Raw genomic sequence first — 11145 nt, 5'->3', positions numbered from 1 at the left:
AAAGGCCACTACCGGATAAGCTCTGAGCTAGTGGGGTCGCCCTGGGCAAAACGAACCGGGACCAATGCCCACATTAGTCCCGGTTTGGTTCTGCACTGGGACATTTGGTTGGGACCAAAGGCCTCTTCTCCACTAGTGTTTGGAAAAGGAGCCCTCTTGAAGACAAAGCTGAAATGGTTTGGACATCTTCAGTGGCTCGATGCAAAAGAACGTTTTGTGTCAGTTTTGGTTCGCATGGATAAGAAATAGGTCTGCCCAACCTAGCGGCCCGAGGGGAATTGACTGATCTGTTTGTTTGTACGCATTTCTCGACTAAATTTGGGGCACGTTTGTGTCCAGATGGATACTATCTGCGTGTCCGAGTGGCGTGTGTGACCATCCTCTCCTCCCTAATGAACTCCCTAATGAATGCATGGCTCATATGCTAGCTACTAGTGGCTACATAAAAGACATATTTCCCTCTCTTCTCCATAATTGATGCGTGGCTCATGTGCTGACCATACTGATCTACCCTTTGCGGTTAAAAAAGATATTAATGCTAGGGCAGGATATGACTACTGACAAATTAAAAAAAAAGTTACTTCGTGTCTGTGGTCTGACAAAAATAGATCGAAACGAACCCAAATTATGTTTGAAATGCGTCGGACCGCTCGAGATACGCTTAAAGTTTAGAGCCACTAAGAAAAAGTTATGCTTCTTTTTCATCTTGGGTAGATAGCTTTATTTGAGTTCGTTTCTTTCGTTCTCTTTTTTACAATTCTCATGTACATAAAACGTTTTTAACTTTTATTACAAAATCGATAAATAAAATGCACAGCAGTGCTGTTTTCGTATTAAAAAAAAAGCAGTGTTTTCCTGTGGAAAAAACGGAGAACCGTTTTCCCTTCCCCTTCCGGTAAAAATTCGCAGTTGGCACCACTGCCTCGCCTAGTCCGCCTCCTCCCTTCCCTTCAGGCTTCACCCACCGCCTCAGCCCTTTGGCGCGCCTCCGTATATAACGCCCCAAACCGCTCTCTGGCTCTCTGCTCTGAGCTCTCAGACCCTTCTCGGACCTTCCAGGGGTTAGGGTTTGCTGTGGTGAGTTGCTCGATCTGATCAATCAGTGTTCCCGTTGGGGGCGGTCGCAGGCGGGAGCACATGGCCGACGCGCCGGCGAGCCCCGCGGCCGCCGGTGGGAGCCGCGTTAGCGGCAGCCCCACGGCCGGCGGCGTCAGGGAGCGGGAACGGTTCCTGCCGGTCGCCGACATCAGCCGCGTCATGAGGAAGGCCATCCCGCCCAACGGGAAGATCGCCAAGGATGCCAGGGAGGCAGTGCAGGAGCTCGTCTCCGAGTTCATCGCCTTCATCACCAGCGAGTAACAAACGAGCTTCCTCTGTTCGGTTTCACCTTCAATTTTGGCCTGTCGTTAGTCGGATCTGTGCTGATTTCGTCGATTCTCCTTCTGCAGGGCGAGCGACAAATGCAAAACGGAGAAGCGGGTGGGCATGACCGGCGACGACCTGCTGTGGGCGATGGCGACATTGGGGTTTGAGAACTACATCGAGCCCCTCAAGCTCTGCCTCCACAAGTACAGAGAGGTGCGTGCCTACTCGTGTTTGGGTGGGTAAACCATGAAAATTGGTTGCGTGCATGGAGCCGTGTGGGTGAAATCCAGGTTCCTTGTTTGGGTGCACGACTCAGCATCTTCGGATTGGGTGGGATTTTAGTTTAGTTTACTTTAGTTTCTCATCAGTTAGAGTGAGTGAGTTGGATTATCAAATGTCTAGGAATGTCCTAATGCCGGTTGGTGATCTGGGAGTCCATCACCGCTCGTCTGTTCTATCCATAGTTGCACCCATGGATTGCCATGGTTGACCCCAATTGAGGATTGGTATCAAGCAGGGGCCGAGCTGGGTCAGCACATGGGATGCAACCCCGAACAGGAAGTAATGACCCCCAAATCGGAAAGAGCAAGATTGCAAGAAAAAGTGGCTTGACAGTGGGTTCATGGATTTCCAGATGTAGCTTCTATTGGCTTTGTTCAGTTTGGGGGCTGAGGATGACCACACTGCCTGTGGAGCATTGAGTTGTGTTGCACAGACTACATTTCCTTGTCTATGCCCCAACACAATTACAGATTCACTAAGACTCAAGTTTTCAATACCTAGAATCCTTTATTTTGTAAGTGAAGTCCAAAATAAAAATAATGAAATGCATTGGAGCAATCAGTTCTCTTTCTGGCGGAGCCAGGATTTTAAGGGAACTTTTAATGTGAAAATTTGGAAGATAAAGCGCAGCTCTATTCAACATAATCAATAGTTCAAAATAAATTGGAATTTGCGTGTCTTTTTTTTCGATAAAGGGAATTTGAGGGTCTAGTGATATGGCTACCAAAAACATATCTTGTAAAATCTACTAAAATAGACTAGTGTTGCTTCAACGGTTGCCATGAAAGTTTTAAAAAGTGCAGGACCTATCAATAAGGCCACAGCTTTACTCTTGTTGTACTAATTTGAATATTAGCAGAAGTTCGGCATTAATTTGATTTGAAGTACCTATAACACTCCGGCTGCCAGGAAAGGAAAATATAAGTGAGGAAATAGTTAAAGTATCTATAAGGCTACTGCTGCCACAAAGTTAAAAATAAGTGCAGGAAGGATCTATAAGGGCATGCCCAATGCACTGCCCTAGAGCTACTGCCTCACACCTTTAACTAGGTTCGGATGGTCCAAAGTAGGTTCGGATGAGGAGGCAGCCTCCTTTTCAGGAAGTGGGATCTTAAGCCTTAAAAGCATACTTTTTGGAGAGAGAAAGAGATACATAGAGTCATATTTGTGGGGTCCCTTATCCCTTTTTTCTAACTAAAGTTGTAGCTTCCATTGGAGATATAAAATTGACCGTGTTGCTTCTGACAACTTTTTTACATGAAGCAGCTAGTTGTGTATGCCACCATTGCTCATGCCCTAAGGCTACGTCTGGTCATATCCTTTCTGTCCTACCGTAATTTCCATGGCTTTATGGCTTTAGGTGCGGACTGGAGCAGGCCCCTATGGTGGCGCCACCCCTGCCTGAGGCCATGCATCCTAGACTCCTAGTTACCAGTTAAAGTATAAAGACCATAACTTAAAAAAAAAAGTATAAAGACCAAATGTCTATGCCGCATTTTATAACACAGCTAAGAGTTTATACATGGCTCGTTTTTGCTCATATTCTTGTATACACATCTGAACACGCAAATTAAACATCTTATTAACATATAATTAGAGTACGATAATATTTTTATCACCGACTTAAGTGAATAATCATCTTAATTAGGTGCCACTATTTGACGAGGGAATGGAAATGGAACAGTGTGAGCAACTGGAGGTTGTGCCGCCACCACACTACTCTGCCGAGGGAATCACCGAGATGGGTCATGAAAAGGCGAAAGAGGGGCTTTTAAATGTTGATCCTAAACCCTCCAACATCACTATCCATCAGAGTTTCCCTGAACCGGTGACTGTGCTGCTGCCCTGCAAGGTAATGCTGCCAAGTATTATATTTATCATTGTTGCTAGTTACCTATATCAGGTATCATTTATTTTCATTTCGACACCATCTGAGGTGTGGAGCCATCATCACACTGCAGTATTACCTGAAAAAGTTTCTTGCAGCCAATTAAATTAATTTTCATTGCTGGTAGTTACCAGTTAACTGATTTTTTGTGACTGTTACTTTGTGCATTTTTCCCTCTTGGTTGCATTTTTATTGTGTGCATCTTAGTGTGTAGAAATCTTTTACCCTTATTTTCCTAAGCAGTAGCTAGGTAGATTTTATCTGCTTCATTTTTTTTACTACAATTGAGGTTTTAGTAGTCGGAGTATTGGTTGCAGTAAATGAATTTGTAAAAAAACTTTTATATCTGAGGTTACTTCAGTCTAAAACATTTTATTCTCATGCATAAGTTACCTTATAGTGTGGCGCGGAGAAGCTGCTCATTGCATAAGTTTCTTCTGTTTTGTATTCAAGCTGTGGCATCGTACAAATTTTTAAATCCCTGCTAAAGTTTGTCAGTCTTGTTCTCTCTCTGACGATGGTATCCTTTTTAGATGCTACCTTGCACAATGGAGGTAGAGCCAAAAGCCTTGCTTGAGTCTGATCTTAGGGATTGGTCTGAGCTCCCACTCGATGCGCTTTCTGCAATCTTCATGAAGCTTGGGACAATTGAAATCCTGATGGGTGCGGGACTTGTGTGCCACTCATGGTTGGTGACGGCCAAGTCCCCTGAGTTGTGGCGTTTCGTTGACATGACACGCCACAAGGTGGTTTTCTCAAAGGCGGAAAACATCATGCGCAAAATGGCAAATGTGGCTATAGATCGCTCTGATGGACGGATGGAGTCATTCTGGGCTCAGAAGTTCGTCAGTAGCGAACTCCTTGATTACATTGCGAACAGGTATTGTTCGTTTGTGCTAAATTCCTTCCTTGAATCTCAGCACTTGATCTTTTACTCTAAATTACCAGTCTGCAGCACTGACGCACTGTTTGCAGTATTTACCTCCACTTAATATTTTAAGAAGTTGGTTGCAAAGATGATTAACATCAAATCAGGTCAATATGTTGTCTTCAAATGACTAAATTGATGAATCAATGCACATTGGAACGAGTTCTCTCAATTCCATTGGATTTTTGCGATTTCGACGAATATTGGTGATTTTTCGAACTTGTCACTGTAATGTGGTGTTTTTTTGGAATTTACTCCCAATAAGCTGGCTTGAGATAGCGAGACTCTTGTTTGGTACTCCCTCCGTACCATAATTCTTGTCATGGTTTTAGTTCAATTACGGAGGGAGTACTATTTATGGTGTGTCACTATGTGTTATTTACCAAATAAACTTGGGGTCACCTAAAAAAATGGCACTTGGACTCTCTTTTGATATTTATGGTGGATTTCTGGATTTTAGTAGAAAATATGTTTATGGTTTAAACGTGTTGATCAGTCTTGCGTACTTCTTGTGTGATCGGTTGTTGTGATATTATGTCTATTTTGATATCTGATATCCTTACTGTTTTGATATTTGTCTCTGCAGATGCAACTCATTGAAGAGCATTCGGGTCATCGCCTCCGGATACTTTTGGGATGATGCAGTAACTAGGCTTGCATCTAAATGTCCAATGCTAGAAGAGATAGAGTACTCGTATCAGAAGCAGTCGTGGTATTTTTTCAAGATGCTCGGCGCAGTACGCCCAGAGCTGAAACGACTAAGGATCAATATGCCTTGGTTCGACTCGGATGCGATGGAGCGTGAGATGAGGATGGAGCAGCAGCATGACGAAGACGAGGAAGAGGAAGAAGAAGAGGAGCCGTATGAGGCCTGGGAGGCGAGACACAATCAGGAGGCCTTCGCCATAGCAGAAAACTTGCACGAGCTGCAGCTCCTTCAGATGACCGGTTACGGCCTGACAAAAAAAGGGGTCTACGCCATCCTTGAAGGCTGCCCCCACCTTGAGTGTCTCGACCTTACTGATTGCGGCCATCTCGAAGTTGACGATGAGCTCCTAGCTCGCTGTGCCAAGATCAGGCATGTTTGGCTGCCACGACGCTGGCCTCGTGTTCACTGCCCAGATCTACGTACCATTGGGGAGAACGAAGGCGAAGTGATCGAACCTTCTGATCTCTATGAAATGGAGGCTTGTTCGCTGTGTGACGAAGGAGCAATGGAGGATGATAGCTACGGGGACAACTACTGGGACGACTATTCGCTCCCCTCATCCCCTGACTGCCCCACCGCCCCTGACTTGCGCAATGTGACCTGCGATGACACCAGATACTACACTTACATCCATGACTACTACTCTCTGTGATCTTCCCAGTGCCCTATTCGATAGTTATGACCTATGCAGCTGCTTGTACGTGTAATAATTTGCGTGTATCCTGCAGATCGAAGGCCTTTTGATGTACAAACAAACCTGTGTAACTTGAACCTTCTCCCTGTAGTGTGCTTTGTACTAGCTTACTGTGGTTTTGAATGGGTTTCTGCCTGCACGTGTATATGCTTATGTCTAATGGAGATGCGCATGCTAGCAGGGGGTGAGACATGCGATGAGACAGTATATATACTACACTGACATGGATGAATACTTGTTTGTGTGATCTCCTCAACTCCCTGTTCTGAGTTCCATTTATGCAGCTGTCAGCTGTGCCATCTTCGGTAGTCCAAGGGCATTGTCTTCGTTTTTTTTTTTTTTGAACATTCTGTCATTGTGTTTTAGATGTTGGATACTGAAGAAGGGCCTTTTGGTGTACTCACAAGCTAGTGTTGGATGAACTAGCTTACGTCTATCAGCAGTGTGCCTTTCTTTTACCGTGTAGCACCGGGTTTTTCCTGTGTAGCACCGGGTTTTTCCTGCATGTGTCATCTGCTAAAGCTGATGTGCATGGGAATGGGATGGTTTACGCACTACTAGGCTTTATATTCTCATGTGCATCTGTTAACTCTTCTGAGAGTTTTCGGACTCTAGTTCAAGAAAGTATTGAACATTCTGTGGGTGTAGCATGTTCTACCTAGTTCTGTGAGTTTTTGATGAAATTTTGGATGTTCTCGTTAAGTAATTTTTTTTGATGTTGTGGTTTTTAGTACTAACTTCAGAATGACTCAACTCAACTCAAATAGAGAACTATAAGCATCATATGTTCTTGAGCACCTGGTAAAACACAGATAATATGGAAAACGAAGAGAGATAAACCTCCTATCCAGATCTGTTGGACTCCATCAGCAACAGAAATTGTCACAAACGGAAACATTCATCCAAGCGACAAACATGCACGTTTGTGTTATATCTTGCATATTCTCGCTTCACTTTGTTCTCCTGATGAGCTTTTGAGCAAGGTCTTTGAGTGCTTGCCTCGAGATCAGCGCAACTCTGTCCTCAACCTCAGGAAGAGCATCAACTGCGTCTGCTGCCAGTTTTGCATGTTCAGTAGCAAGCAACTTAGTCCTCTCGATTCCCCGACTTTTTGCAAGGTATTCGAGGGCCTGAAATTTTGGAAGTGGTCACTCCTGGCATTGATCATTTTATAGCCCAAATATCTGCATCATATTACTAAAAAGGAAAAAAAAAGGAGTTTTCATACTGACAGTAGCGACGTCTGAAGGGTCATCAAATCCACGCTCTACAATTTCATGCAGTTCGGGGAACTCTTCCATTGCAAACAGTACAGGAGCTGTCACGATTCCCTGTTCATATAAAGGCATATATCATTCGGAAAAGCAACATCCGCAGAAAAGTGATATTTGAAATTTGAAACTCAACACGATGGCAGCTTTGCTTGTCCTAATTAAACCATAATGTTTCGCGATACACTAACAAAACAACACGAGATCTGTGCTTTCCATGAGCCGATTCTAGTCATTGCATGATGCGCTGCAATAATCGGTTGGCAATAGAAAGGTAAACAATTTTTTAGAGTGGAAGTGGCCAAGAGTAATGCTATTACTTGATGGATATCAGACAATGAGCCTTTGCCTAGTGACGCGGATGTGCCCGTGAAATCAAGGATGTCATCAATCAGCTGATATGCTATACCCTGGCAGGGGATTGTAAAACATACATTGTCTTAGTAGCTCATGGTTAGCAAGCAAAGGAAAAGATTCTGGGCACAGAAAATTCTACAAACCAAGTGCCTGCCATACTGATATGCAAGACCCGCAACCTCTGCTGTTTGGCCAGCAAGAACCGCAACGGCTTTGCAGCTATTTGAAATCAACGCCGCTGTCTTGTAGTATGTCTTCTGCAAATAGTAATCCATTCTGTATGTGCATCGTGGACAAGTGTCAAATTAAGTAGAAGACCATAGGTGAGGATTGGATAAACCCATCTTACACTCTTTTCATCCTTTTGCTCGGTTTCCTTCGATCAGGAACAAGGCTACCATAAGCCTTTAAGTTGACACTTCAGCACCAGAGATTTATTTTAAATATTTTTTTTCTCGATATTTTGTGTTAAGGAGAACCAAGATGATGAAAGGTACAGCCGGCAACAAACCAAACCAGAAAAGAAGCTACAAACAGCTAGAAAATTAAGGAAACTGGCAACAAAAGAAACAAAACTGACATTTTTCATATGTATCATTCTTGCTCTTGCTCTTTGTGTGCTTCATGACTGGTAAATCAGTATTTGGGGATATTTTAATGCTAGAAATCAGAAGAATGAAATGCATATTGCTACCTGCAGCGTTGTGCTGGAGTTATGGTCATCTGCATGAGCTCACCAGTCACAAGGTTATTTAGAGCTGTTGCTAGTAACGATACAACCTGCAGCGAAAAAAGAGAGGAAGAAACAACATGAGTATCATGATGCTATAAACCCTTGAAATATTCACTGCGAAAAGCAACTGATAAATCTGTTGAAAGAGCTGGAGAAAGGTGCAGGATGTCATGAGAGATCTAGTGCTAAAATGAAACTTGATTTTTTCCTCTGTTACTTTACTTGATTATATTATCATTCACTGTTCACTTTACACTATCTAGCATCGTCAAAAGAATTAAAGAAGGAATTATTGGGCTATCAAACAATGGATAAACATCACACCTCAGTATTGTCAAGAGACCCGGCAGCAGAAAATGCCCTGAAAAGTAGAAAATCACCAGCCAACACCGCAAGCTGCAAGATAGGGTCAGTTTTACAAATTGCTTGGAAAGCACTGCAAATATGAGCATTAGATATATTTTGAGTTGCAGGTTGCAAAGCTGGTGGGCTTGTTCAGTATTGGTTAAGTTATTACTTTCTAAAGGACACAGTTTGTATTTATGAGATCAACATGTGCTGAATAAAGAGACATACCATTTTTGACTGTTTAGTTCCAGAAATCAGAACTACAACATAGAACATGGGAATGCTTGCTTTTATGTAGCTAAAATGAAGTGGTTCAACTGAAGCTACTGAACAGCAGCCTTATCAAATTGAATTCCCACCTGCTTAATCATTCATATTTAATAAGGCAACTGCTTTAACACTATCACTTTGGATTTTTCAAAATATGCAGCGGCAGCAACAACAACAGCAGCAGCAGCAGCAGCAGCAGCAACATCCAGAACAGTAAATGGTCATTACCTTGTTTCCCACTGCAGAGTTCAGGGAGTCCATACCTCGTCTAGTATCAGCAACATCCAGAACATCATCATGGATAAGGCTTGCTACCTAAGATGCGAAAGCAGAAGACAAGTTACTGAAATAAATAATCCTGTTATCTTGGAGAGTTCAAGAAAGTAAGATGGATTATCATGTGTACATGGATCATTTCTGTTATCTCAGCAACCCGCATGTGTCTTGCACGAAGCTCGTTCTTTGAACCAATAATAGATTCAGGAGTGTCTGTTCTTAGAGCTGAGGCCATCAATAGTAGAACCTGAGACATTTGATTAGCAATAACTTACATTGATGGAATAAGCACGAGAAAATCGTGTATGTACTCGTGTCTTAGAAAACAACAATACATGTCTTCAGTGAACAGAATATTCAATACCACCCTGAAGTCAGGGGCTTACAGTAGGACATGTTCTTTTCCCTTCAGCTCCAGCTCTGAAGAAGTATCCAGCTGCTGATGTCAATTCAGGTACCTGCAGTCATACATATGCTCGTGATACAAAATTAACAAAGCACATAAGACATACTGTGTAATTCAGGATAAGAGTATGCACCTCAGATACCACCATTGAACGCAATCTATACGTGATTTCAGAGACTTCGTCCTTAATCAGAGCAAAGGGATCTAGCATCTCCTACTATATAGAAAAAAGAAAAGGTTTCTGTTAGGAGAATGGAACGTTGAATTATGTGCATAATAATACTCGATATGTTCAAAATCTTTCATAATTTTGCTTCAGAAGAACTAAAACATGGGCATAACAATATAGCATCATGCCAAGAGTTTATCTCTACCTTAGCAGTTGAGCCTGCTCCTCCAGAAGTCTGATGTCTAGTGTTGTCACAATAACACGAACTTGAGAGAAATCTTTCTCCGTTACAGACATTCTGTGAAGCAAGAAGGTGATGTCAGTGTATTATATAGTACATGTATTTAATTAATTCATAACACCTAGAAACATTCGATTAGAGTATATTTGGGTTCAAGCATGTAACCAAAGGACATTGCAAAAATAGCCAATCACATGTTAACTGCAGCGTGATCTATGACACAGAATGACAGAAATAATAGATTCCAGAGGCATAAGGCTCTACTTGGCATAGCATAGGCTTTACGGTAATCTCATTTTGTTCTAGATTTTCCTTGATCAGATTGCACACAATGACACAAATATATGTTTGCAACCAACACATATATGGAACTGAATTCGAGCGGATAATCCTGGGTAACATATTTTAAGCAGAATACTGGGCCTTTTCGCTCAAAGAAAATAGTTGGCCTTTGGGAACTTATTTTTCACATTAAAACGCATACCGCTGGGAAGCAACCGCATACCAGCGTAACTTCCAAGAAAAATCATTGGCTGCATTTTCTTAAATCCGACAAGAAAAGATAGATGTGTATTGTCTCTGAAAGAAAAATGGAGGATTTTATTTGGTTTAATACCAAAAGATTCAAGATTTGCATGCTAAAGACCGTGTTCAATCTGCAGATCCAGATCAAAGAAAGCACTTAATTTGATTTTCCTTATCTAACGGCCCACAGTGGACAAAGCTTCAAGATGATAACCAAGAGGTTGACCAAATCATGAGCTAACAAAGGTATCATCTCACCGGCTTTGGGGAAACGGCGGAAGTGGTGGAGGTTGAGCGAAGGAGACCGGCGAGAATAAGGCGTCTAAACAGCCTCATGGCCGGTGGCCCGCGCACCGCCGCCGTCGAGATGTATCGCTCGGAGCTGGAGCGGATCGGTATGAGGAGCGAGTGAAATGGGCTTTAGTTTTCGCTTTCTCATTTCTCGCGTTCAGGGTAATGACGCTGGTTTACATTTTTTATAAAGGAAAAACAACGGGTGAATGGGAGGGCATTTTTTTAGGCCATCTCCACCTAGGGTGCACTAATGAGCTGCTCTCGGGTAGCTAAGCTTGTGATCGTTAAGGCTCGTACTGTTAAGCTCGTTACAAATAACGAGTTGAAATAATTTTTTGGATCAACTTGTTAAGTGCTTGTGAGTCCTCGTAAGCAGCTCGTTAAGGATC

The 11145-nt window shown here is 42.7% G+C and overlaps 2 protein-coding genes across 4 annotated transcripts; one reads left to right on the top strand and one right to left on the bottom strand.

Annotated features, from left to right (window-relative positions):
* The first annotated feature begins 1137 nt into the window (after positions 1–1137).
* Positions 1138–6011, top strand: LOC124681992 (F-box protein SKIP19-like). 2 transcript variants are annotated; one of them, XM_047216762.1, is made up of 5 exons: positions 1138–1355; positions 1449–1578; positions 3332–3499; positions 4069–4415; positions 5050–6011. In XM_047216762.1, exons 1-5 carry the CDS (start codon positions 1138–1140, stop codon positions 5822–5824), a joined length of 1638 nt encoding a protein of 545 aa, XP_047072718.1. In that variant the 3' UTR covers positions 5825–6011. The 2 variants fall into 2 exon arrangements, with proteins under 2 accessions (XP_047072718.1, XP_047072717.1); XM_047216761.1 differs by having other exon boundaries at positions 3296–3499.
* Positions 6012–6650: 639 nt separating this feature from the next.
* On the bottom strand, positions 6651–10892 carry LOC124681993 (solanesyl-diphosphate synthase 1, mitochondrial-like). Of its 2 annotated transcripts, none has more exons than XM_047216763.1 (12): positions 10721–10892; positions 9902–9994; positions 9661–9741; positions 9508–9579; positions 9252–9368; positions 9074–9160; positions 8552–8623; positions 8189–8274; positions 7638–7770; positions 7458–7547; positions 7099–7197; positions 6651–6996 (listed from the first exon to the last, which is right to left on the bottom strand). In XM_047216763.1, exons 1-12 carry the CDS (start codon positions 10796–10798, stop codon positions 6817–6819), a joined length of 1188 nt encoding a protein of 395 aa, XP_047072719.1. In that variant the 5' UTR covers positions 10799–10892; the 3' UTR covers positions 6651–6816. The 2 variants fall into 2 exon arrangements, with proteins under 2 accessions (XP_047072719.1, XP_047072720.1); XM_047216764.1 differs by having other exon boundaries at positions 9661–9744; positions 10721–10739.
* Between the last annotated feature and the right edge of the window lie 253 nt (positions 10893–11145).

This window comes from Lolium rigidum, unplaced genomic scaffold (genome assembly GCF_022539505.1).
Source record: "Lolium rigidum isolate FL_2022 unplaced genomic scaffold, APGP_CSIRO_Lrig_0.1 contig_64363_1, whole genome shotgun sequence".
In the NCBI taxonomy this organism is placed as follows: Eukaryota; Viridiplantae; Streptophyta; class Magnoliopsida; order Poales; family Poaceae; genus Lolium; species Lolium rigidum.
This window is presented reverse-complemented; position numbering and strand designations above follow the sequence as displayed.

Coding starts and splice junctions, on each gene's coding strand:
- LOC124681992 (XM_047216761.1), top strand. CDS start 1,138: ATGGCCGACGCGCCGGCGAGCCCCGCGGCCGCCGGTGGGAGCCGCGTT. Junction 3,500..4,068: donor CTGTGCTGCTGCCCTGCAAG/GTAATGCTGCCA, acceptor TATCCTTTTTAG/ATGCTACCTTGCACAATGGA. Junction 4,416..5,049: donor CTTGATTACATTGCGAACAG/GTATTGTTCGTT, acceptor TTGTCTCTGCAG/ATGCAACTCATTGAAGAGCA.
- LOC124681993 (XM_047216763.1), bottom strand. CDS start 10,798: ATGAGGCTGTTTAGACGCCTTATTCTCGCCGGTCTCCTTCGCTCAACC. Junction 9,369..9,507: donor GGAAAAGAACATGTCCTACT/GTAAGCCCCTGA, acceptor CAAATGTCTCAG/GTTCTACTATTGATGGCCTC. Junction 9,161..9,251: donor AGATAACAGAAATGATCCAT/GTACACATGATA, acceptor TTCGCATCTTAG/GTAGCAAGCCTTATCCATGA.